At 39.8% G+C, this 25751-nt stretch overlaps 1 protein-coding gene across 1 annotated transcript in view; it reads left to right on the top strand.

Moving 5' to 3' along the window:
• ATG10 (autophagy related 10) overlaps positions 1-25751 on the top strand; it is a 124230-nt gene that overhangs the window by 15859 nt on the left and 82620 nt on the right. Inside the window, exon 3 of the mRNA XM_060761731.2 lies at positions 2695-2805. Within this exon, the coding sequence (XP_060617714.2) occupies positions 2695-2805 (111 nt within the window). The remainder of the gene's footprint in view (positions 1-2694; positions 2806-25751) is intronic.

The following is a 25751-nucleotide window of genomic DNA, read 5'->3' as shown; positions in this document are numbered from 1 at the left end:
CAGCTGATCCTACTGTAGCTGTATGTATCTACCTTCAACTGGCATGGGAAATGACAGCTGGCTTCAGAATCCCTAACTGGGTATATATTGTGCTGTCGCGCACTGTGCTCCTATAAAAGACTGTAAACAGGACTTAAATTCTGTTAGCCCAACGGGACACCGGGGTTGCCTCAGAGAGAGGGACTGGATCCCTAGCAAGAGAGCTGGGAGGCTGTAAGTTACTCTGCAAACGGTAAAGTCCCCAGCAAAAGCTGCACTGAGGCTGTATATCCCTGGCCAAGCTATGGGGCCTTTTCTCCCCGGCCAAGCTGTAAATGATGAAGCCTTTTACAGGAGGCCCTGGTTTGAGTCCTGTAAGGAAGGCTTCTCTGTGTGGACTGAGCCAAAATGACTCCTAATTCCCACCAAAACTCAAAAGGGGGCGGAACTAGGGAACCTAATGATAATTGACAGGTCATTGACCCAATAACTGCAAAGTAAGGAAAGCCATCTAACTGCAAATGCATCTATATATATAAAATCCGAAGTGGCATCGTATGAGGAAGCAAAACTCAAAAAACCCCCAACAGAAATTAACCAAAATTCCCATGCACATACCTCAACCCACTAGGTACAAACAAACCCAAGCAAAATAAAAAACAACACAACACCACACTCACAAAATGGCAAAACAACTGAGCATGCGCATTGGCACCCAGCCGCAAGTTCCCTGGCACGCGCACATAGCCTGGCGGCCAATGTTCCCTCCGTGCAAACCACGCCCCCATCCTCACGCCGCGCCGCTTCCCGCCCTGTCAAAACCATCGCAACTCACCCTCCTTCATCTTACCCTGCTCATGCCGCCACACACACACACTCACGCCGGTAAGACACGCCCCCTCCCTCCCTTCCTTCCTGTCCATCCTTCCTTTCCTTTTTTTCCTCCCTCCCTCCCTTTCCTCCTTCTTTCCCTTGCTTCATTTCCTTCCCTCCCTCCTTTCTTCCCCTCCTTCCTTCCTTCTCCTCCTTCCCTCCCTCCCCTTTTCCTTCCTTCCTGTCCCTCCTTCCTTCTTCCTTTCCTTCTTTTCCTCCCTCCTTTTCCTCCTTTCCCTTTCTTCATTTCCTTCCCCTTCATTTCCAGGAAGGAAGAAAAGGAAAGAAAGGGAGGAAAGAAGGGAAGGGAGGGAGAGAAGGAAGGTCCTTCATTCAAGCACCGTGGACCTTCCTCCTTCCCCTCCCCCCTCCCCTTCTTCCTTGCGTGAATGCTCCATTGCTGCAGCCATTGCTGCTGCTTTCCCAACAGGTAGTGAGGGAGCCTGTGTGTGTGTGTGCTGCGCGGGGGGGGGGTGAGGGTGTGTGTGTGTGTGTGCCGGAAGGAAGGGGGCATGTCTTACTGGCATGAATGTGTGAGTGTGTGGCGGAAAGTGTGTGTGGGCGGCGGGGGGAGGAGTGAAGGAGCGTTGTGTGTGTATGTGTGTGTGTGTTTGCGACGGGGAGGAGTGAGTCAGGGAGGGAAGGGGTGGGGGGAAAGGAAGGGGGCGTGTCTTACTGGCGTGAGTGTGCTTGGGCCCGCCGCGGCGAAGGGAGGGGGCATGTCTTACCGGCGGAGGGTGGGAGGAGGGAAAGAGTGAGACAGGGAGGGAAGGGGTGGGGGGGGGGAAGGGAGGGAGGGGGCGTGTCTTACCGGCGTGAGTGTGTGTGTGTGGCGGCGTGAGCAGGGTAAGATGAAGGAGGGTGAGTTGCGATGGTTTTGACAGGGCGGGAAGCGGCGCGGCGTGAGGATGGGGGCGTGGTTTGCGCAGAGGGAACATTGGCCGCCAGGCCATGTGCGCGTGCCAGGGAACTTGCGGCTGGGTGCCAATGCGCATGCTCAGTTGTTTTGCCGTTTTGTGACTGTGGTGTTGTGTTGTTTTTGATTTTGATTGGGTTTGTTTGTACCTAGTGGGTTGAGGTATGTGCATGGGAATTTTGGTTAATTTCTGTTGGGGTTTTTTTGAGTTTTGCTTCCTCATACGACGCCACTTCGGATTTTATATATATAGATTACAGGTAAGTCTCACCTGCTAACCCCAGTGTATTAAGATAGCATAGACGTCTGCATTTGACCACAGAATTAACAATGACATGTGAGTAAGTTGACCTATTTTAGTGTCAATTTTAGTGTCAATTTTTAGTTAGTATTAGAATAATTTGTGCATGAGTTTATATAGCATAACTACTGCATTTCAGGGGAACAAAGAGATGAGATGCAGAGTATATAATGCAGGTATCTCTTCAGTTCTGGGAAATGAGTTATGGTTAAATAATTGGTTATTTTATATATTAAAATATTTCTGTCCTGTCAAAAATGTCAGAGTAGGATCCTATGAATAAAAATAGTTTTAGAACTATTTTAAACCACTTGTAACAATTTGGTTTTAAAGTGACTGAAATAAGTTTAAACTGTTCAACTTAGTTGATGTATTCAAAGGTCAAGGCACAAACAGATCAGACAAAACTTTAAATCAGATACACCAAAACAAAATAGTGATTGCTGGGTCCCTAAAGTTTGGGTGAATAACCAAGTTTCAACTAAAAGGTGTACTGGACTACTTGTACCTGAAACTTCTCTGTAGGACTTACTGCTGGAACCCTTTGATTTATTCAATGACAGCAATCTGCGGTTGAAGGCATATCTAAAACCTTCTAAATGAAAATATGTTTTTCCAAACACAGGACTCCACTGATGGCTACATGACTAAAACACACTTTCAGATGAAAGGTGAAAGTGTTTCTTCAAACAGAGGGGAAATAGTGAACGATGAAGTAACATTTACACATATGGAGGTAAGTGCAACCTATCATAGTAAACAAAATGCAATAAGTTAAAGCATTCCTATATTTATCTATTGTTGGGTTATGTCCTGAGTTCAACAACCGAGTTGTTGACGCACTGTATCATCCTCTTTGGAATATATGTCTAGCTGCACAAGAAGATATATATTCACCTTCAAGATATTTTGTGTACAAATGAAAGGGAACAGTGTATCCAGAGCCTGAAGTCGAACTGATTTTGAAAATGTGTGATTTTACCTTGTTTGGTGTGCTTGACCTTATAATTGAAAATGACCAACGATGCTGTTGCACATGCCATATATTTCTGTTTATTTATTTGACTTCTTTCCTGCATATCTCTCAAAATTAGGGATTCTTGGAGTTCATGAGAGAATTTAAACAGGTAGAAGTAAAATCAGGGAAAAAGCTATATAAGTAAAAAAATAATATTAAAATACAATGTTGTTAAAAAAATCAAAATACATTTATATCAATCCATTAGAATTCTATTTCTCAGCAAGCAGACAACTGCCAAAAGTTGTCTGAACGAAAAGACTCTTTTCTGCCAGAAAATGGAACATAATGATCTATATGGTTCTCAGGAAAAAGATCTTGAGGAGGCACAGTCTTTCCAGATTTGAAAGTGCTTTTATATGAGGGCTGGGGCTTGGTTTAACTTTGATTCCAAGGCAAATGCATTTGCTGTGCTCTGGCAGCAGAGCACAGCTAATACATTTGCCTTGGAATAAAAAGAAAACTGAGAATAAAACAGACAATATTGTCTAGATCTCATCATTCACTTTTAATGAACTGATAAAACCCAGATACTAGGAAACACAGGTTAGGAGCAGAAAAGTTACACTCATCCAATATTAATTACTTAATTTAGTTCAAACTGTGTGGTGAAAACCAAGTACAAATATACCTCAATTAAGAAGTACCTTGATAAAGAAGCTCTTTTTTTTTACAAGGCCTTGATAAGCCCCTGTCCTCCGTCTAGCTGGAAGCTTTTTCAGCAGCTTGATATTGGGTAAGTGACTAAGGAGGACTGGAGAAACACAGACTTCAAATCTTAAGTTGCAATAAAGCTTGAGTTGGGGAAAGAATACTGATCCTGCTTATTTATCATGTCAGAAGCAAATTGAGAATACTACAAGTCGCTTCTGGTGTGAGAGAATTGGCCGTCTGCAAGTACGTGGTCCAGGGGATGCCTGGATGTGTTACCATCCTGTGAAAGGCTTCTCTCATGTCCCCGCATGGGATGTTGGGGCTGACAGATGGGAGCTCATCCCATCTCACATATTCGAACTGTAGACCTTCAGGTCTTCAGGTCAGCAGTTCAGCCAGCACAAGGGCTTAACCCACTGTGCCACCGTGGTTCCACCGATCTTACTGTAGCTGCATGTGTCAACCAACAACAGGCATAATGAATCTAGAATACCTTACTGAACATGTGTGAACAGCAAAACATAAAGGAAAGAGCATATTTAACGCAGCCCCATCAGTTATCTTCAGTATCTTCAGGAAGAATGTCTGAACTCATTCACTTTGAACTCATTTTTTTACAGTATGGGAATATCTCCCTGTTTATTTTGTGCTATTTCTGCATTTAGTAAAAAAAAATCTGTTAAAGAGCTAATATCCAGGAACACATCAATCTTGTTTAACTGAGGCATAGGTATAGTCTCAGATTGGTAAAGGAAAGCCAGTAAGCCACTGAAAGCTATTAGTTGGTTTAACATAGGAGAATATAGTTCACTTTTTGAACTGTGAAATATGTCCTCTTTCGGGCTGATAAATGTATTTTTAGAAGCTAAATTGTTCACCTCTTTGGGACATCATTAGGGAGCTGGTTGTGAAAAGTACTGAAAATCCACTGAATCTGTAATAATACCTTTTTAGAGAAACAGGATTTATGTGTACCCCAGAAGAAAGAAACCAAAAACCAAGGACAAAGCCTGTTACGGGTACATAACAGTGAACAAGAATATATTCATATTACAAACTCATTCTCTAAATAATAAGAATTTGGTTTAATCGTTATAGAACAAAGCATTAGTTTTTGGCAGGCAAGATGAAATATTAAGAGGGAATTTGAAAAGCAAATGCTTCTTGTTAAAACAGAATAAAATATGAAGTTTTCAAGTATATCAGTGGAGCACCATTGGAATTATAATAAACCTTGCAACAGAAATCAAATAGTATATGAATTATATTTGTTATTGTGATTATGAAATTATGATAAAATCATGAGCTATTTGAAAAAAAAACAATTGCCACCTTAAGTAAGTAGCAATTAGTCCTATACACCTGTACTCCAAAGTAAGCACTTTGAGCTCAGTAAGGTTTGTTCCCAAGTTATTATACAGGGTGTTTCAAAATGATGTATCAAATTTCAAAGTAGTATATTTCACGAGAGCAAGATGTTACAATTACACAAAAAGTTACAAATGGTTTAATGAGTTATCAAGTTTTACTAACCATTTTAAGCTAGAAACAAATCTAAAAAATAATTCTGCAGTTGGCCAGGTAAGTAATCTTACACTACTGATTTGCTCAGTGTGATGCATAAATATGACATCTGTTTCACAGGAGATTTCTACTATTGGTACATTTCCATAGTTCCATAGACATCCTCTCACACAAGTAGTCAGCCGTACATTTAGCATTGCTATAAGCTTCATTAAATATCATGTGAAGTATTTCCATCTGTCAAATGGGACTTCCACTACCTTCCTCTCCCCCTGCCTCCTTCTGTATTCCTTGACATCTTCTCCCAAATGTCTCCTAGTTCCCTAGAGCAGATTGGAGATAGCGAGTGAGAAGCTACAGTAGGGAAGAAGAATCAATTGTAACATTAAGGAAGATAACTGTGTGTATCCCCTTTCCCAGTAACCTTCTAGTAGATACACAGATACAATCCTGCCAGAACAGAAGTGATAACATATCACATCCAGTTAAATGTTTTAGCCACATCCAGTTAAATGTTTTAGATGGGGAGGGTTATAGAGCTTCAGGAATTGTGGAGGTCTGTGGAAAATGCAAAATACTACATTTTGGGTTGTTTCGAGCAACGTTTCTCAATCTGGGGATCGGAACTCGGGGGGGGGGGGGGGGAGCCACGAAGGAGGTGTCAGAGGAGAAAACACAGTATTTTCTGTTGGTCATGGGGATTCTGTGTGGGAAGTTTGGCCCAAGTCTATCATTGGTGGGGTTCAGAATGCTCTTTGATTGTAGGGGCAACTACAACTCCCAAGTCAAGGTCTATTTTCCCCAAGCTCCACCAGTGTTCGCATTTGGACATACTGAGTATTCGTGCCACGTTTGGTCCAGATCTCTGTTCGAGTCCACAGTGATTTCTGGATGTATGTGAACTGCAACTCTAAAACTCAAGATCAATGCCCAGCAAACCCTTCCAGTATTTTATGTTGGTCATGGATGTTCTGTGTGCCAAGTTTGGTTGAATTCCACTGTTGATGGAGTTCAGAATACTCTTTGAGTGTTGTTAAGTATAAATCCCAGCAACTACAACTCCCAAATGACAAAATCAATCCCACCTCCAATCCCACCAGTACTCAAATTTGAGTGTATTGGGTATTTGTGCCAATTTGGTCCAGTGAATGGAAATACATCCTGCATATCAGATATTTACATTGCAATTCATAACAGTAGCAACATTACAGTGATGATGTAGCAATGAAAATAATTTTGTGGCTGGGGGGTCACCACAACATGAGGAACTGTATTAAGGGGTCGCGGCATTAGAAAGGTTGAGAAACATTGGTTTAGAGCATTGGCCTCTTTTTAAAAATGTTTCACTTGGGGAGTTCTTTTGTTGAGAGCTAAATACCCTGCTCATGTCATACTTTCCCCCATCATTGCACTAGCTGAGAACTTTCAACTCCAGATTTTAATCTGCATTGTAGAAAAAATGTTAATCCATCAATCAAGCTTTAGTTAATTAATTTCACTGATTGGTTTATTACAAACTGAGTCCACTGTGTCTGCAAGAGATTCAACACTTTTAAAGAAAAAATTACATGTTTCCTTTTTCCAAATAGTTTATCATCTGTAGGATGAAATCAGAGATTATTTCCCTCAAAACTCAGTGGATTAATTTAGCGTTACTGTAAGCTGTCTCTCTGTGTGTTCTGCGTGGTTTGCTTTGCTTCTTGTGGTTATTGCAGATGGAATGAGTCAAGCATTTTTGAAGAAGCAAAGATATCTGGTGGATGAGTCAGCTGGCAGGTTGTGGGTGCTGAATGTGACCTCTTCATTTGAAAATGAAACATCAGCTTCTTATCTAGTCTGGTTGAATCCATAGATTTCCAGTATGGAATATGATAATCAAAATACTCATGCTCTCTTGAAAAGTTTCCGGTGTGGAATATGATAATCAAAAGTACTCATGCTCACTAAGGCCATTTTCCCCATCAAATTAATTGTCAGTAATGGGGTTCTGCATGCATCACCAGAAATGAAAATATTCCAGTTCTTATTGTCTATTAATCATTTCCTCCTAAATAAACCAGTGCATTTGGAATTAAAAATCAAAACTATTTTCATTTTTGTGTAGAAGTAAATAGCTTGAACAAAAATGTAAATATTTGCAGAACCACAGTATTTGCTAATGGGTAAAAAACTTGAAGTTGAAACCTAATAAACATTACTTAGGGAAAATGCAAACAAGCTTAATGAAACCCAGCATTCAACAGAAATGCGAAATGGGTCAGAAGAAAAAAAGAAAATCTAATCCAAGTTCTAAAACAAAATGAGGAATTGTTAACTGTTAATTTTGTTAGCATCTCAGGGTAGAGAAGCAACATAAGAATGTCTGGGAATCAGAATTACACTCTGAATTTCATTTGAGAATTTATACCCTTGGTTATTCTGCTTGGTTTAGATAATGATTACAGAAACTATTGTAGTTGTGTCTACAGGTTGTTAATGTCACATGGGAATCCTAAGGCAGTTTTCTTGGCAAGATTTATACAGAGGATGTTTGTCATTGCCTTTTTCTGAGGGTGTCAGAGAGTGGTTTGCTCAATAGAAATATCCGTGTTGCCATGCCCATCTTCAGTTCTTTCTACCTTTTATTTACATTCCACTTCTATGCTACTCATTTAACAGGTGCAAAGTTGAACCCAATGTTAGTTTTTGGGTAATGCTGATATATTCCCTTTCTTATCCTAACTTGATAAAAGAGATAAGACAGAATAAGAGCATGATGCTCAACCATGACTTCAGACCATTTCTGAGGAAAAGTAATATGGTATAAAGTGGTTCCCAACCCTTTTTTGACCAGGGACCACTTGACCAGAGACCACTCTCCAACAATAGTACCAAAAGGGTTACAAAACAGTTTTTGGTCAACTTTAGATTTGGTTTGGTTATTTGATTCAGAAAATTGCATTAGTTCAAGTTCAGCTTTAGTTTCTGATAACAAACATATGCCATCCAGCAGTTGCCGTCTTCTTGTTCACCGAAAACCATATTTAATAATCTAGAGCTGATGTGGTAGTAGTAATCTTTCATGGGTAGTCAGCCTTTCCCCTGCATGCCCAGTGTGGAACATATCTCACCACACTAAAACAGTGGATGTGGCGCTTAATGAGACATGCTGCATTAGCACAGGATGTCTACGCCCTACATCACTGGAGAAATTATACCTGCACCACCTGAAATCTGCCAGAAAGTAGCAGCCAATAATGAAAGGACCAAGACAGTGACATCTCTGGCCTATCCCCTGTTTGGATATCAGCCAGCATGCTAATGCCTTCAATCAAGAAATTGTTTTCTAAGATCTATGGAGATACTCACAGGAATATTTCAGCAAGCAAGAGTCTAAAAGTGGCAGGCTAAAACCAGGAACCTGTGGCTGATACCGAATGAGAGACTCCCCCCCCCCCCCCGGGCATACAGAAGACTGGGTGACTTGCAAGACACTAAACAGACTGCGTTCTGGCACCACAAAGTGCAGAACCAATCTTAAGAAATGGGGCCACAAAGTGGAGTCCACGACATTTGAGTGTGGAGAAGAGCAAGCCACAGGCTGCATATTACAATGCAGCCTGAGGCCTGCCACATGCACAATGGAGGACCATCTTACAGCAACAGCAGAGGCACTCACAAGTGACCCGCTACTGGTCAAAGGACATTTATTATAATTTTTTTCAATAGAATGTGCTACCACTAGAAGCTTTGCTGCCTTTTACTGAGGGACAAGCCGCAGCCCTACTGGTATAGTTAGCCTAGAAACTGGCACATTTTCTAAGTACAGAAGAACTTAACCTGTCTGAATGTGTACATCTTAATCAGGTTATTGGAATGTCGTGGTAATAACAGACAGGTTGCTTGGTTTAAAACAAAACAAAACAAAGGAAGTTCCATAGAAATCTCTGTTATGTATCCAGACAAAAAAGAAGAGACTTTTTGCAATATAGCTTTGGTGGCGGATCCCATTTAAAGAGGAAGTAACACTGCAGAAAGGGAGACAGTTCAACCTAGGAATCCAGATGAAATCAGATTAAATTTTTATTACAAAATTATTTTCTGGAATACCAGTTCAGGGACATATGAAGGCACTCGGCACAGAACTTCAGAGCAATTAGAGACAGATTGTCATTAGGAGCTTATCTTTTTCGGCCGAATCCAGCTTTGGTTTGCTTGGAAGGTGTTGCATGTCATCTGAATACTGGTGACATAGCGGTCCATATTTTTGAATGATCTCTCCCAGGGTTTCATATATATAATAAACATAATGAGTAATCTGATGGAGTAGCTGATGAATAGTTTGCTTAAAAGTGGATGTCGTGGACTGTCTGAAAAATGTCCAATACAGTGGGATTGGGAGAGAGGTTTTCTTTAGAGGTTTTAGCACATTGTGAACAAGAACACCAAGTTCCTCCAGGAGCCGTGAGGACCCCACTCCTTCTGGACCCATTCTAGGCACATCATTGAGAACTGGTTACCCAGCAGCAGAAAGTACTTCAGCCCCCTTAACTCAGACTCTTCCTGCAAGGAGGTATTAATTATTGTGACTACCTACTCATCTAATCTTCTCCTGGCAGCTCTTCTGGCAGCTCTTATTAGCAAGGACAGTTAAGACTCAAGTGCACATGTGGTTGACCTCTTGAAGAATTCTGTCCACATCCTGAGACTGTACAAATTGAAATGCATCCAACATAACTGGAGATGTGCCAAAAATGCATCTGTTGGTATTATTTTAACTAGCATCTAAGCAGAAACAAACAAATCAACAGCTGAATAGTCTGTAAAATCGGGTTTAGCTGGGCTGCTAGTCTTGTTGAACCTTCTGCCACCATTGCTTGAATAGTTAACAATGCCATTTCATTTATCTTACTTTTTTGGCACTCTTATTGCCTATCACTTCATTTCTTTGATTTTTTTTCTTGATCAAGAGGATAAGGAGGAGATTGAGGAGTTATCATATTAACAGCCTGCAGGCTGAGAGGGGCGGTATACAAACTTAGCAAATAAATAATAAATAACTGTGTGACTCATTTTCCCAATGTAGAGGTCAGCAGGACTTTGATGGAATTAGCAGTTTGGGGAAGCAGATATTATCAAGGCAGCCAGGAAAGCAACCAGATCAATTAGTTTCCTGCAATGGGATACTTTTATGGTTTTCATGTTCAGGAGAAAAACCTTAAATTTCATTAAGCAGAAACCCAATTACCATATTTCATCATATAATAGTCACATTTTATCCCCTTTTTTGAAAAAGGGGGCATGCGACTATTATGTGAGGAAAAGGGGCTTTTCTTGTTCCGAAACAATAATTTTTTAATAAAACATTGTGGAAAACAACTTGAGAACATATGCTGGGTTGTCCAGAAAACAAATGCACATAGTTAAACATTTTAATCTTCCTTGTTGGAAGACTATACACCTTGTCATTGTTGGCATTATCTAAGGCACTGTCCTCAGCACTGCTCATAGCAGATGTTTTCCCTCCCTTTCATTCTCTCACAGTGCATCATCTTCTAATCCATCCAATGTATTAGAAATGCCGGGTTAAAAAAAACTTTTCACAACAATGTTGTCTATGATAAGGTCCCAACTCTTAATGACCCATGTGCACATCAGTTCTAAGGATGGGTGCTTCACATTTCCAGCGGGTGTCAATTGGTAATAACCACTCGTCATCCACTTATTATACAGGTGCAAATAGTCTTTAAAGCAATGGTTCTCAACCTGTGGGTCCCCAGGTGTTTTGGCCTCCAACTCCCAGAAATTTCAGCCAGTTTGCCAGCAGTTAGAATTTTTGGGAGTTGAAGGCCAAACATCTGGGGACCCACAAACTGAGACCTATTGTTTTAAAGGGCTTGTTCACTGATAGATCCAGTAGCTGCAAGGTAAGCCTCCAGGAATCACTACCTCTTGTGCTTTATTGTCATGGAGAAGTTGCTTCATTTCCTTGATACTGTGACTTCAGAAACTGTCCAAAACTAGCAGAACCAGCTGTTTCCATAGCACGCTTGGTCTTCTGTTCCATGCAGATATAATCTAATCCAACATGCATTCTAAGTCTGTCAAACCCTTTGCCTACTCCTGTACATGAATCCCACAGGGAAATTGTACTCCCTTAGACATGGTTTTCCTCTTGAAAATGATGTAAGGTGGCAACTTCCTTCCATCAGCTATAATGCCAGCATTATGGTGCACCGTAATTTCATGACCGTTTGTTCTCATGGTGACACTGGATGATTCTTTCAATGCAATAGTACTTTTGCAGGGCATATTTGCCTGTTTTGGAACCTCTAAATGCACACCGAGTAAGAGTGGGTTTGTCTAGCTTGCATTTCATTTTCCCCAGTCATAGAATCATAGAGTTGGAAGAGACCTCGTGGGCCAACTAGTCCTACCACCTGTCAAGAAGCGGGAAAATGGCATTCAAAGCACCCCCCACAGATGGCCATCCAGCCTGTTTAAATGCTTCCAAAAAAAGGAGCCTTCACCACACTCCGGGGCACAGAGTTCCACTGCTGAACAGCTCTCATAACAAGGGAATTCTTCCTAATGTTCAAGTGGAATCTCCTTTCCTGTAGTTTGAAGCCATTTTTCCACACCCTAGTCTTGAGGGCAGCAGAAAACAAGCCTGCTCCCTCCTCCTTATGACTTCCCCTCACATACATGGCCATCATGTCTCCTCTCAGCCTTCTCTTCTGCAGGCTAAACATGCCCAGCTCTTTAAACCGTTCTTTAAGAACTTCCTGACTGTGAGAGAGGTTCAGCAGTGGAAATCTTTGTCCTGGAGTGTGGTGGAGCCTCCTTCTTTGAAGACTTTTAAGCAGAGGTTGGATGGCCATCTGTCAGGGGTGCTTTGGATGTGATTTTCCTGCTTCTTGGCAGGGGGTTGGACTGGATGGCCCACAAGGTCTCTTCCAACTCTATGATTCTATGATAAGGCTCAAAACCTTGTCAAACTACAGCTTCCCGTACTCTACAGCATTGAACCAAGGCAATTAAAGTAGATTCATTTTATAGCATAGATGCATGCAAGGTTTTCTTTTCCATCCCTGGAAGTTTTGGTGTTCTAACACAATTGTTTATTTTTTTTTTATAAATAATCTTTATTAGTTTTAATTTTAGTTACAAAATGCACAATACAAAATACAATACGAAAATACACTTAGGGAAGGAAGGGGGGGAAAGGGGGGGGTGGGGGGGTAAAGGGGGAGGAGGAGGGGTGGGGGGGGTTAGGTAAGTACAAGGAGGGAGAGGGGGGGGTTAAGGGGGGGAGGGGCAGTTGGTTTCTAAGGTATGAACAATTAGACCAGATGGGTCAGGTTGGGAGGGGGGAAGTTCCCTGTTATGTTTCTTTTAGTAGCTGTCGTGTGGTTGCCTCTACATGTTGCATGTACAGCATTTCAATCTTCCTCCCTTAGGGGTCGACAGCTAAATCCGGATGAGAGAGTCAGTCTTGAAACCTTAGCCTTAGTGGCTGTTTTATTAGTCTACGGAGCGTAGTCCGTAGGACCATTGACAAATTTAATCCTTTAGGGAGCTTCGGTCCTCCTCCTGCCCTTTGTGGGAAAGGGGAGGGTAGGGAGATTAAAAACGACTTCCGTTTGGATTCCGTACAGAGTGTGCTCGGTTTCTCTCCCGAGATCCAATTTGAACTTCCTTCATTGTTTTACACCTTACTATCCAGTAGTCTTTACCTCTGTGTCTCTTCTTTCTTTTGCTTCCTCTCGTCACTTATATGTCTGTTTTTCATATTCTTCCAAGGGCGTCCAGTCTGTCATCCTGACTGGGCCTCCAGAACTGGACCTCAAAAGGAACGTCAGTTTATCCATATCTTTCACTTCCAGGATTTTGTCTATCCATTCTTCGATATTTGGGATATGCTCGCCTTTCCAGTGTCTTGCCAGGACTATTCTTGCTGCGGTGGAAAAGTATGTCCATAGAATGTCTTCATTATTATCGAGCTGGAAGTCTTCGTCCGTCAACCCTAATAGAAAGTATTCCGGTTTTCTGGGGAAACGTTTCTTGAGGATTTTCTGTGCTTCTGCTTGAAGCTCTATCCAGAATTTCTGGACTTTTGGGCAGGTCCACCACATGTGGAAATAAGTGCCGGGATGGGCCCTGCATTTCCAACATGTGTTTTGATAATTTGAGTACATTTGGCTTAATTTGTGTGGTGTTAAATACCATCGGTGGAAGGTTTTCAGCCAATTTTCTTTTAGCGAAGAGGAGTAGGTGTATTTTAACTTTTTTCGCCATATCAACTGCCACTCGTGAAGTTTGATTGGGCGTCCGATGTTTTTAGCCCAGAGGGTCATACAGTTCTTGATCTCCTCAGTTTCTGTTTCCCAGATTAGCAATTGGTTGTACAATTTCGTAATTACTTTTTTTCCTGTTTTCAGAGTGGTTTCCCAGGGTGTGGTTCTTCCTTCGAAGCCAATCCTCTCGTCTAGTTTGTATGTTTCGTGGAGTTGAAAGTATTGAAGCCAAGTCAGATTTTTAAAGGATATCACGATATCTTCCTGTGACTTTAATTTCCATGTATTTTCTTTTACGTTTTTGGTGAGTAGCTCTCTGTAGGTTGGCCATTGCTGCCAGCCTAACAGGCGTCTTTGCTTTGCTTCGAGTGGCGAAAGCCACAGGGGAGTTTTTTCATGGAAGTATTTTTTGTATTTCAACCATACTTTTAGGAGGGTAGACCTTACAAAGTGGTTACCAAAGTTTGCCTCTATTTTGGCCCTATTGTACCAAAGGTACGCGTGCCACCCCGCCCTAAGATTAAATCCTTCCAGTGTCAAGGTATTTTCTTTTTCCAGGGTAATCCAGTCCTTTACCCAGACCAGGACACATGCCTCAAAATAGGTTTTCAAGCTGGGGAGGCCGAATCCTCCTCTTTCTTTCCTATCAATCATAATTCGGTGTTTGATCCTGGGCTTCTTCCCGTTCCAGATGAACTTGGCTAAGTCTCTATTCCATTGATCGAAGATTTTATTATTTCTTATTATTGGTAAATTCTGCATTAGATATAATATTCTCGGTAGGATGTTCATTTTAATTAATCCTATTCTCCCTAGCAAGGATAGGTTCAGGGGTTTCCATTTTACCAAATCTGCCTTAACCTTTTTCCATGTTGCCTCATAGTTGTTCTTAAGTAGCTGGGCATTTTTAGCCGTAATCCAGATCCCTAGGTACTTTATTTTGTTGTTAATTGTGAGGCCAGATCGTTTTTTTTAATTCTTCTTTCATGTCAGCTGGTATATTTTTCGTTAGCAATGTAGTTTTGTTTTTGTTGATCTTGAAGCCTGATACTGTACCGTATTCTTCTAGCTTCTCCAACCAGCTCCGTATGTTTTTTATGGGGTCGTCGATGATGCAGATGACGTCGTCTGCATACGCCCTGATCTTATATTCCTGTTTGGCGATTTTCATGCCTTTGATGTTCTTATCTTCTTTGACTGCTTTTAGCAGAGTCTCTAACGCCATAATGAAGAGGAGCGGGGACAGGGGACAACCCTGTCTAGTGCCTTTTGTAATCTGTATTGCTTTCGACAGTTGGTCATTTATCCGGAGTTTCGCCTTTTGTTTTGAGTAGATGGCCTCAATGGCATTTCTAAATGCATATCCTATGTCAATCTCCTCTAACAAAAGCTTCATGAATTTCCAGCTTAAGTTGTTGAAAGCTTTTTCGGCATCTAGGGAAAGTAACGCTAGCTTCTGTTGGATGTTTTGGTCATAATATTCTACAGTGTTAACTATAGTTCTTATGTTGTCCTTTGTGCTTCTCCCAGGGAAGAACCCAGCTTGTTCCACTCCTATCCAGTCTGACAGGAATTCTTTTAGTCTCTTTGCGAGGATTGTCGCAAAGATTTTGTAGTCCGAGTTCAATAAAGAAATCGGTCTATAATTCCGTTTGTCTGTCTGATCTGTATTACCTTTACTAATTAGTACGATCTCCGCCTCTTTCCAGGACTCTGGGATTTGGCCCGTGCTGAGGGCTAAGTTAAGTACTTTTTGGAGGTGAGGGACTAATTCCTCTTTCAGAGTCTTGTAAAAACAGGCCGAGAAGCCGTCGGGGCCTGGGGCTTTGTTGGCAGCCATGTTTGCAATCGCCTCTTTGATTTCCTGGGTTGAAATTTCTTTATTTAGAGCCTCTCTCTGTGCTTCTGTAATTTTTCCCAGTTTTAGTTTTGCTAGATAGCTTGTGATTTCTATTTCCTGGGTGTCATCTTTATTGTATATGTTTGTATAGTATTCCTGGAAAACCTCGATTATATCTTCCTCCTTTGTTAAATAGTGTTCTCCTTTCTTTATTTTTGTTATCCGTTGTGCAATTGTTTAGAATGAATTAATTCTAAGCAGGCAGCAACAGTAATTTACACCTTTTTTGACCAAATCACAATGAGAGTACTTTTTGCCACTTCGCATTACATTTGGTAGGAATTACTTTTTTTGGTTTCATGAAAATTGAGGTGTGCATTAGATTCGATGGCACATTAGATTCTAATAATTACGGTAATTACAGAGTTTACAGAGAACTGGAGAAACATTAAACTATCTCAAGCAATCGTTATGCTTCAGTTGAGACCCTTATGTAGTGTGTTTCTGCTTTTTTTTTTTTTTTTAAAAAAAACCCTTTCGTTATTGTATGTCAAGCTGTCAATTACTATTTACAAAAGAAAGTGCGCCAAGCAAATTAAACTGTGTCCATTCAGTCTGAGTTACAGGATGGTAGACAGACACAAGGCATAATCCCAACAGCAAACTTCCCTTGATCAGTTTTGTAAATACATTTCATTCTTTGTATCACTCGAGCATAAGTTAGAAGAATTTCCACAGTACCTGTATGTTGAAAGCTCAGTAATTTCCTGCTAATGCTAAGGTATTTGCAATCTCTTGGGCTTGGCATCATGTTTTTTGCACCGAGAGAAATATAGCAGCTGGAATTTACCGAGTGTTCAGTGTGTTTTCTAATGGCATCAAAACTGCTTACTGTGTGAAAAATGAACAGTGAACTCAATGGGTGCTTTGTCATTGGTGTTTGTCAGTGACCTTCATAAAAAAAACCACACACAGCCTCAGTAAAGATCACAAGATCATCATTCTAATCTTCTTATTTTGTGACAGGTCTCTATCCTTCCTCCACTTGTTTTCAATTAAAAAACAAATAAACAAACAACCTTATATAAGAGTCTGCAGGAAATACTGCTAATTAGAAATACTGCTAGTTAGATTTACTTAAAAGGGAAGCTTTTTAGTTTTTGTATGTGCATTGTAGGGTAAACATTTCTGGCATATTCTTGAAATCAGAAAATCTGATTTATAATACATAAGATAATGTAATATGATCTTTGTCAACATTATGATCTAGCCCAGTGAAGAACAGCTTTCTGGCCTGCCGGGTGCTGCCAGTGGTGAGAGATGGGAGTTGCAGTCCAATGGCACCTGGCAAGACACAAGTTGCCAATCTCTGCTGTATCTAGTTCCTTTTCGAGGCCAGAAACACAGTTGGATAATGAACTTTAAAAACATGTGACTCTATCTTTAAACTGGGGCAGCCTATCCTGGTTTATATAAGAGATAGGAATTTGTGCTAATTTATTTATTTGTTTGTTTATTTTGCTGCTTTTCTCCTAGCATGGGACTTAAGGCAGCTCACAAAATGCTAGAACAAGATATACTGATAGCAAAAAAAAAGTTCAAACACAATTAAATGTATGACAACATTAAAATGCCATTACATTTTAAAAGGATGAAATTATTTAAAAACATGATAACGACATTAAAATATGGTTCATGTACCCGTAAAAAAGGCTTCCTGCAACCAATTAAGCATTAAATTCTAGTTTGAATGAAAGGTTTTTTTGCTTGCCAGCAGGAGGAAAATAAAGTCCACTCTCATACAAGAGAATTCTTATAACTTTTATTTGATTAAAAGTAGAAGTCCAAGTAAGGCAAATTTGTGCACTTTTTAAAAGCTGATCGACAAACTACTTAAGCTGAAATAATTGTGTTGCTTTACATCATAATACAATGATTGTGCTCTTAAGTTAGGTTGCGTAGCATTTGAAATGTATTTGTGTTGAATAATCTCAGGATAAGAATTCAGCATAATATGTAAAACAGTGATTGTTACGATTTTGGATTTAAAGAGACTGCTTTGTCTCTAGATCATATGCCATTTGTACGAGAGTAAGTGTTCTTTCATCATTTTGTTACCACTGTACACTATTTCTTTCTTCAAATCTTAAGATTTTTCTTCTATGTCATTGAAGTTTTTGTAACAGAATTCTAATTACCTCCAGCGTTAGATAACACTTTAGAATTCAGCAGAACATGCAGAATATTTGATAACAATCTCTAAAGTGTTAATAATGTTCATTTTATTGAGATCTGGAAGATATCAGGGGAATGTTCTTCAAATACATAAAAGTGAATTGACATAATAGTGTCAAATGTCATAAATATATGATTAATGATATAGTACTAACATCATTATTTGCATTTCATAATCCAAGTTAACTCTCCCTTTTAGTGGCATATATGCACTAGAGATTTCTAACATTTAATGCAACTGAAAAAATTATATTCTATACAACTATATATATTATTAATAGTTGCATAGAAATATACATAATACAGCATGTTATCTACTATATTAATATGATTATTATATGTAATATTCCAGATTACATATAGTTATATATGGAATATTATATTATGATTGGATATAATATAATGCTTTAGTGTAATAACACATAATACATCTTATATTCCATAAGAATCGTTTCTTCAGTGCCCTAGATACTTTTGCTCTACTTATAACAGAATGTAGTTTGTTCAGTAGTGTGTAGTGCCTTTTGATAGAGATCTTACGGATGTACGAAATCCAAAACCTGTGATATGTCTATGCTGATCCTTACTATCTGAGAAAATTACAGGATAACCAATGACATGTCACTTTTCGGTGTAAAGTTCTAAAACCTGCTCCTGTTCATTAGTGTGAGCAACATGTGTCTCCAGGGACAACCAACCTGCCACTCAGCTGGCAAATAATGAATTCTCATCTGCCACCCGGTTCCCATATTTGCCTTCCTTTTGTGTCTGTCAGGTGGACTCCTTAATAAGCTTGTTCATTTCTTGACTTCATGATACATTGCGCCGAAGGCCAATATCATTCTGCAATTAAGGGACCAATTGCAAAGTACTATGTTCATCTCTATGGGAAAAATCAGTTTATATACTTATACAAATGATAAAATTGCCACCTTAAAATTCAAGAGATTTCTACTGGGATATGATATTTAAGTGAAACATCCATTTATAGCCACTATTAGCTTCCATAAATAGATTTCTATCGTGTAATGAATGCCATATTAATTGTAGTAAGCTTAGATTATACCAATTATTGACAAGTTGACTTTTAGGTTGATTTCATAGGAAAGCCATATTAGTCTGCTGTACCAAAACCAACAAAAAGGGTTTTTATTGGCCTTAAAAACGATGATGTTTTTCATCTGATGAAGTGGACTGCAGACCATGAAAGGAAGAAAAAAACTGTCCCAAGAGTGAGGTTTGCTGCTGAGCAGATTTGTACAAAGTAGCAAAAGCAAGTTGAACAAGGCATAGGAAAAAAACAAAGTTTATTTTCTCAGAAATAAGGTGCACATTTTGTAAGGTCCAAAGTGAGAAAAAGGGATCGCTTCAGAGCCCATGCCATATACCCTCTTGGGTTGTTTTCCTCATGAAAACAATCAGAGACATATTAACACCTTGTTTCAAATCACATGCCCTTATTTGAAAGCACATCCTCCCAGCTTGTCATATATCAATGTTTTCAGACTACTCCAGGAACTGGCTTTCATTGTTTTGATCCATTTGGCATGGCAAATAGCAGGTTCAACGTAAGTGAAATTTAATCCACAGGAACCTAGTGTTTGTTTACATCTAGGAACCTGTCACTTCAAACAAGGAATGTAATTAACAGTGATAAATCAAGGAGGAAGCTCCCTTTTTTCACCTAAATGTCAAAACACAGGATGCAGTCATGGGGTCAGAGGTTGCCTGTATGGCCTTCTCCCTTCCTTGGAGTGGAGATCTAGCGAGGATTTGCTTATCCTCTGTTTTATATGACTGCTATGCACTTGGCCAGAAAAACACATATGGGATAATTAAGAAAAGGACAAGCATGTTGAAGCTGTAATTTTGAAGAAATTCACAAACAATAGTGCAGTGTAACAGAATGCTAGACTTGGATCAAGGAGCATTGGATTTAGTACAGCTTATTTCTTCAACAATCCATTATAAAGGTCCTTACCTTAAATGTTAAAAGAAAAACCCCCGATTACTTAACAAAGATATTGCCCATTTGAATGCTATAATGTTCATATTATTAAATCACTATTGAAGTTGTATTTCATAGAATCATAGAATTGGAAGAGACCACGAGAGTCATCTAGTACAACCTCCTGCCATGCAGGAAAATTCAGTCAAAGCACTCCCAACAAATGGCCATCACGCCTCTGCTTAAAAACCTCCAGAGAACTACACCATTCTCCAAGGAAGCATATTCCACTGTTGAACATTTCTTACTGTCAGGGAGTTCTTCCTAATATTTAAGTGGAACCTTTCCCCCTGCAATTTGAATCCATTGCTATGTGTCATAGTCTCCAGAGCTGCAGAAATGAAGCTTGCCCCCACCATGAGGCATCCTTTCAGAAATATAAATCTTGTGTCGTTGAAGTCTTTCATGGCCAAAATCACTGGGTTGTTGTAGGTTTTTTGGGCTGTATGGCCATGCTCTAGAAGCATTACCTCCTGGCGCTTTACGTGCCTCTATGGCAGGCATCCTCAGAGGTTGTGAGTTCTGAATATAAATCTTTTCTCCAAGCTAAACATATCAAGCTCCCTCAGCCATTCCTTGTAGAGCTTGGTTTCCAAACCTTTGGTCATTTTGGTTGCTGTTCTCCAGACATATTCCAGCTTAGCAATATCCTTCTTGAATTTTACTGTCCAGAACTGTCCAGATGAGATCTGACCAAAACAGAAAAAATCACTTCCCTTGATCTAGACACTATAATCCTATTAATGGCAAGCTATTTAACCTCAGCAGACTGAAAGCCAAAACCAAGGTTACAACAACATCTGTTATAGAACTCAAATATGCTGATGACAATGTCATCTGTGCGCATTCAGAAGAAGACCTATAAGCCACTCTAAACACCTTTGCAGAAGCATACGAGAAGCTCGGCCTGTCATTAAACATCAAGAAAACCAAAGTGCTCTTCCTGCAGTCACTGGCCAATCCCTCTCCAATGCCAGAAATACAGCTTAATGGTGTAACGTTAGAAAATATTGACAATTTCTGCTACCTTGGCAGCCACCTCTCCACAAAGGTCGACATTGACAGTGAAATTCAACACTGCTTGCGCTCTGCAAGTGCAGCATTTTTCCGAATGAAGCAGAGAGTGTTTGAGGACCAGGACCACGGTGCTTGTTTATAAAGCTATTGTCCTCCCAACCCTGCTATATGCCTGTAAGACGTAGATAGTCTACAGACGTCACATGCAACTCCTGGAACGATTCCATCAACGCTGCCTCCGGAAAATCCTGCAAATCTCTTGGGAAGACCACCAGCATTGAAGCGATAGTCCTCCGCCATCAACTCTGCTGGACTGACCATGCTCTCCAGATGCCAGACCAACGTTTCCCAAAGCAGTTGCTCTATTCCGAACTCAAGAATGGAAAACGGAATGTTGGAGGACAGGAAAAGAGATTTAAAGATGGGCTCAAAGCCAACCTTAAAAACTCTGACATAGACACTGAGAACTGGGAAGCCCTTGCCCTTGAGTGCTCCAGCTGGTAGTCAGCTGTGACCAGCAGTGCTGCAGAATTTGAAGAGGCACGAATGGAGGGCAAAAGAGAGAAATGTGCCGAAAGGAAGGCACATCAAGCCAACCCTGACCGGGACCGCCTTCCACCTGGACACCGATGCACTCACTGCGGGAGAAACTGCAGATAAAGAATAGGGCTCCACAGTCACCTACAGACTCACCGCCAGGATACTACACTTGGAGGGCCATCATCCTCAGATTACGAGGGATTGCCTAAGTAACTCCTATTGATGCACCTAGAATCCCATTGGCTTTTTTTTATCTGCTACAACTGTAGTTGTTGACTTCTGTTCAGCTTTTGTTCTACTAAGACTCCTAGATCCCTTTCACATGTACTGTTTTCAAGCCAGGTGCCCCCCATCCTGTATATGTGAATTTCATTTTTATTGCCTAATTGCAGTGCAGTACATTTCTCCATGTTGAAATTCATTTTGTTAGCTCTCTTAACATGTCAAGGTCATTTTGGATTCTGATCCTATCCTCTGGGGTATTAGCCATCCCTCATAATTTGGTGCCATCTGTCATTTCTTCCTGCAGAAGGTATCATGTCTGAACAGGGACTGAGTGGTCACATGGTTACCTTATTTGGAAAGCTTTCTGGGTCAGCCTTTATGATTTGGGAAGGACTGCATCAGTGCTAGTATTTCTCTCCCTCCCCATTACTCAGAATAGCTCTTATCTACATATACTTTTGGCTTAGCATGGGTAGGGGCCAACTGGGGAATTGAAGGATAACACAATAGAAATGAAGGCAAACAGATCCCAAGGCAAGAGTTTTTATGGCCACCATGGAAAACTGAAATTTTATGGCTTTCTTTTACAGCCTTTGTCCTTTTCTCCCTCAGGCTCTCAGGTGCAGTGGGTGGGTAGATGACTCAGGTTTCTGTCTGCATGAAAGCTCTCATGCTGTAACATTCAAATAATATCCACTTGAATATCCCTATGAAAACCTCAGATGGCAGTCAAGAAAGAAAAGGGGAAAAAACACACACGTATCTGAGTCTCTTGCTTTTATTTCCTGGCAAATGACATAGTACCATTTTAGTATTTATATATGAGAAAGGAAGAGGAAGACACAGATATCTTTACTGAGACAGGGAGATGTTGTCAGGATACAAAATGAGAAAAGTGATGGTTTTAGTCTCAAAGGGAAACATATTTCTGCAAAAATGTCTTGCCTCAGAGAACGTAATATTTTCATACACAAACTTTATAGCTATTTAGTGATAGTTTGAAATGTGTAGTTAACTGTATTTATTTTGATTCTATTACAATTTGCCAATGAAATTTCTTTGCCAGACAGTCACATCTATCAGATAAACTGACAGGGGAATGTAAGCTCCAAAAGAAGGCGCACTAAATTGCTTAGAAATAGCCAGAAAGCTTTAACAGCTCTCTTGGCTGTTGCACAATGGGATGCAAGAATTGCAGTAATGTTCTCCTTCCATCTGGTGCCTTCAAACATGCTGCATTCATTATTCTAAGCAAACTGTTTGCTTGTGTGTTCTTGTGTGACTGTGCAGTGTTTTCTTAAGAAATCTTTCTGTGGAAACAATCTCTTATTAAGTGTTAGCTAACTGCCTGGTAGAAACAGGACATTTCGTTTTATCAATTAGGACTCTTCTTATTTTAATATTCCTAACAAAAGGGCAGCTTGAAACTAATAATCAAATTGACTAGATTTACTAGAAATTTGGTTTGAATTTTGGTTTGGACCATAGATAATGTCTTAAAACATACTTTTTCTATTAAACAGATGAGCATTGGCAACATTTATCTTTACAATATATTCAAACATTTACAAAGCAGGTTTCCAAGTACATTTTGAAGTTCTCCTACCTGTCGTTTTTCTCCCTTTCTCCTCTGCTTAATGCAGAGCTACCCTGTTCTCACTCTGGGCAAAACATTTGATTTGTCAGTGCTGACATGGATTTCATCAATGACACCTGGCATCAGTTTTAGGGTTCTCCAAAATGTCCCATTTAGCATCCTGCCAAATATCAGGAGCTTCTCCAGTGGCATAATTTGTACTTAGACTTAGTGATATTGTTTGATATTTTATTGCATTAGCTTGGTAGTTTAAGGCTAGGACAGGATATGAAGACTGAAAATGGACTCGCGTAAGTGGATTTTTCCTGTGTTACAGAAATCTATTTCCACCTTCTTGAAACTTCTACTTTGTCACAACACTTGAGGTATTGATAGGGTGCAATCATGTCACCCCTCAGTCTTCCTTTCACCAAACCGATCATGTCACCCTTGTTGCCTTTGCCTGATCCCACTCCAACTTGTCCACATCTTTCTTAAAAGGATTGTCAGAACTGAATACAGCACTGTAGTGCAGAATACAAAGGGACTATTGCTTCCTTTTAGTTGGAAATTACTGTTCTGTTAATGGAGACAGTAATATTATTTACTTTCTTTGCTCACCATAATTAGAAAGGGTGGTTTTTTAATGGTACTTTTGAGCTCCAGTTTCAAAGAGTAAGAGCTTAGTGTATTGGTTTGAATGTTGTGTACTCAGTGCTAAGAAGCTTTTCTGCATACTTTTTGTTCAGTCATTTTCCTTTTGTTCCTTTATATTTTTTAAAAAATCTTATAGCAGGCATTTTTTGGAACATCTGGAATGTTGCTCATGAAAAGGACAGTAAGGGAATAGGTAGGCAGAGAAATGTAGAAGACACAAACACTGTGTTGTTGTTGTTGTTTATTCATTCAGTCCTTCATGACTCTTTGTGACCTCATGGACCAGCCCACGCCACAGCTCCCTGTCAGCTGTTACCACCCCCAGCTCCTTCAGAGTCAATCCAGTCATTTCAAGAATACCATCCATCTTGCCCTTGGTTGGCCCCTCAACCTTTTTCCTTCCATTTTCACCAGCATCATTGTCTTCTCCAAGCTTTCATGTCTTCTCATGATGAGCCAAAGTACTTCATCTTCCCTCCAATGAGCAGTCGGGCTTTATTTCCTGAAGTATGGACTGGTTGGATCTTATCGCGGTCCAAGGCACTCTCAGAACCAACACTGTAGAAATTTATATTTTTTCAGCAAAAGACAACTATGGAGCCCTTGCTTGAGATGCATTGTTCATTCTGAATCAGGCCCCGACCCCAACTGTCTAAAACACCCAGGGTGATTCTAGAACTCCTTCCTCAAGGTGTTCATAAATTTGAACTTCACATGGGAGCAACACAAGACAGTAGAGGCATAGTTGATAGTTGGTCACCAGAGTTAGATCCTACAGCATGACTTTGTATAATCCAAAATCACCTTAAGCTTTGGCTTGTGAAGAGCATATATGACCCAAGGACTCTGGAATGCTTCATTACTTGTTAAGATAAATCTTTGCTTTCAAACTTTTCTGTTTTTTTTTTTAAGTAAATAGATTCTGGCGAATCAGAATTGAATATTCATTTATTTATTTACTGCATTTGTATCCGGTCCTTCTCACCCTGAAGGGGACTCAGTGCGGCTTACAAAAAAGTCACAATTTGATGCTACATTTACATACATAGGATAAAACAAAACATATACCATAAAATCAATAATCCGGTATTTTCCTTTTGCCTCCAAAGGGAGCCTTCTTAGTTCTTACAGACATTATTTTTATCATTTTAAAAACAAATTTACTGGATTGAAAATAAATATTTAAAAAGGAAACACTATAATATATGAATACAGACTAAGTATATATCCTAATATAAGGTAACCATATGTCCAAACTCAAGTTTTCTTGGAGATGGATATGCATAAAATGCACATTCATGGCAGTGGCACCTTCATGCTCATGTTGCGCCTGTGTTTCTTCATTCACTTATTCTTTTTCTCTTCCATTTAAAAACAAATGGTTTGTGGCAAGTGAAGACTAAATTATCTGGGACCCAATTTAGTCTTATGGATAATTAGAGAGGTTTAAAAATCTCTAGCTCTGTACCTGATGGGCTGGAAACTCTGCAAGGGAGCTTTTCAGCTACACAAGCAGCATATAGTCCTTTATGAAGAAAATGACTTTTAAAACATCTCTTAAAATTATTTTGTACCAGTTCTCTGTAGCACTAAAACTTTAATAACTTGGTTATTTTTTTGTAATGCTACTGAGATTCTTTAACATTTATATGTTAAATTTGTAGCTTAACTTTAGGGTTCCACTACCTAAATTACTAGTTTATTAGAAAGAGCTGTTAGTGAGCTTAACTTTAATGGGAACATGCTTGATTAGATGACCTACCCTCTGAGAAGAATTAGATTAAAATAATAAGAAATGAAGCTGGATAATAGTTATCTCATATGGATTATTTTCACTGTGTGTCTAATCAGTCCAGTAATCTAAAGTCCTTTGTATATAAAATGTCCAGGTTGTAAAGATAAATGTTGAGTAATACATTTAAACAGTATTATCATATTTTTATTCCACAAAGCTATTGTCTAGATATACACATTTATTGATTGACTCATCAGAGTTTTTAGATTTTTAGCAGGTCATTTTCTCGAAAAGCAGGTGCTCAGACTGATCTTCATTGATGAGGTCTATTAGTGCACTTATGATCATAAAAGAAATGACTAAATCAGCAAGTTCAT

Source organism: Anolis sagrei, chromosome 2 (genome assembly GCF_037176765.1).
Source record: "Anolis sagrei isolate rAnoSag1 chromosome 2, rAnoSag1.mat, whole genome shotgun sequence".
Lineage (NCBI taxonomy): Eukaryota > Metazoa > Chordata > Lepidosauria > Squamata > Dactyloidae > Anolis > Anolis sagrei.
Note: the sequence above shows the minus strand (reverse complement) of the source record. Positions and strands in the feature narration are given on the sequence as shown.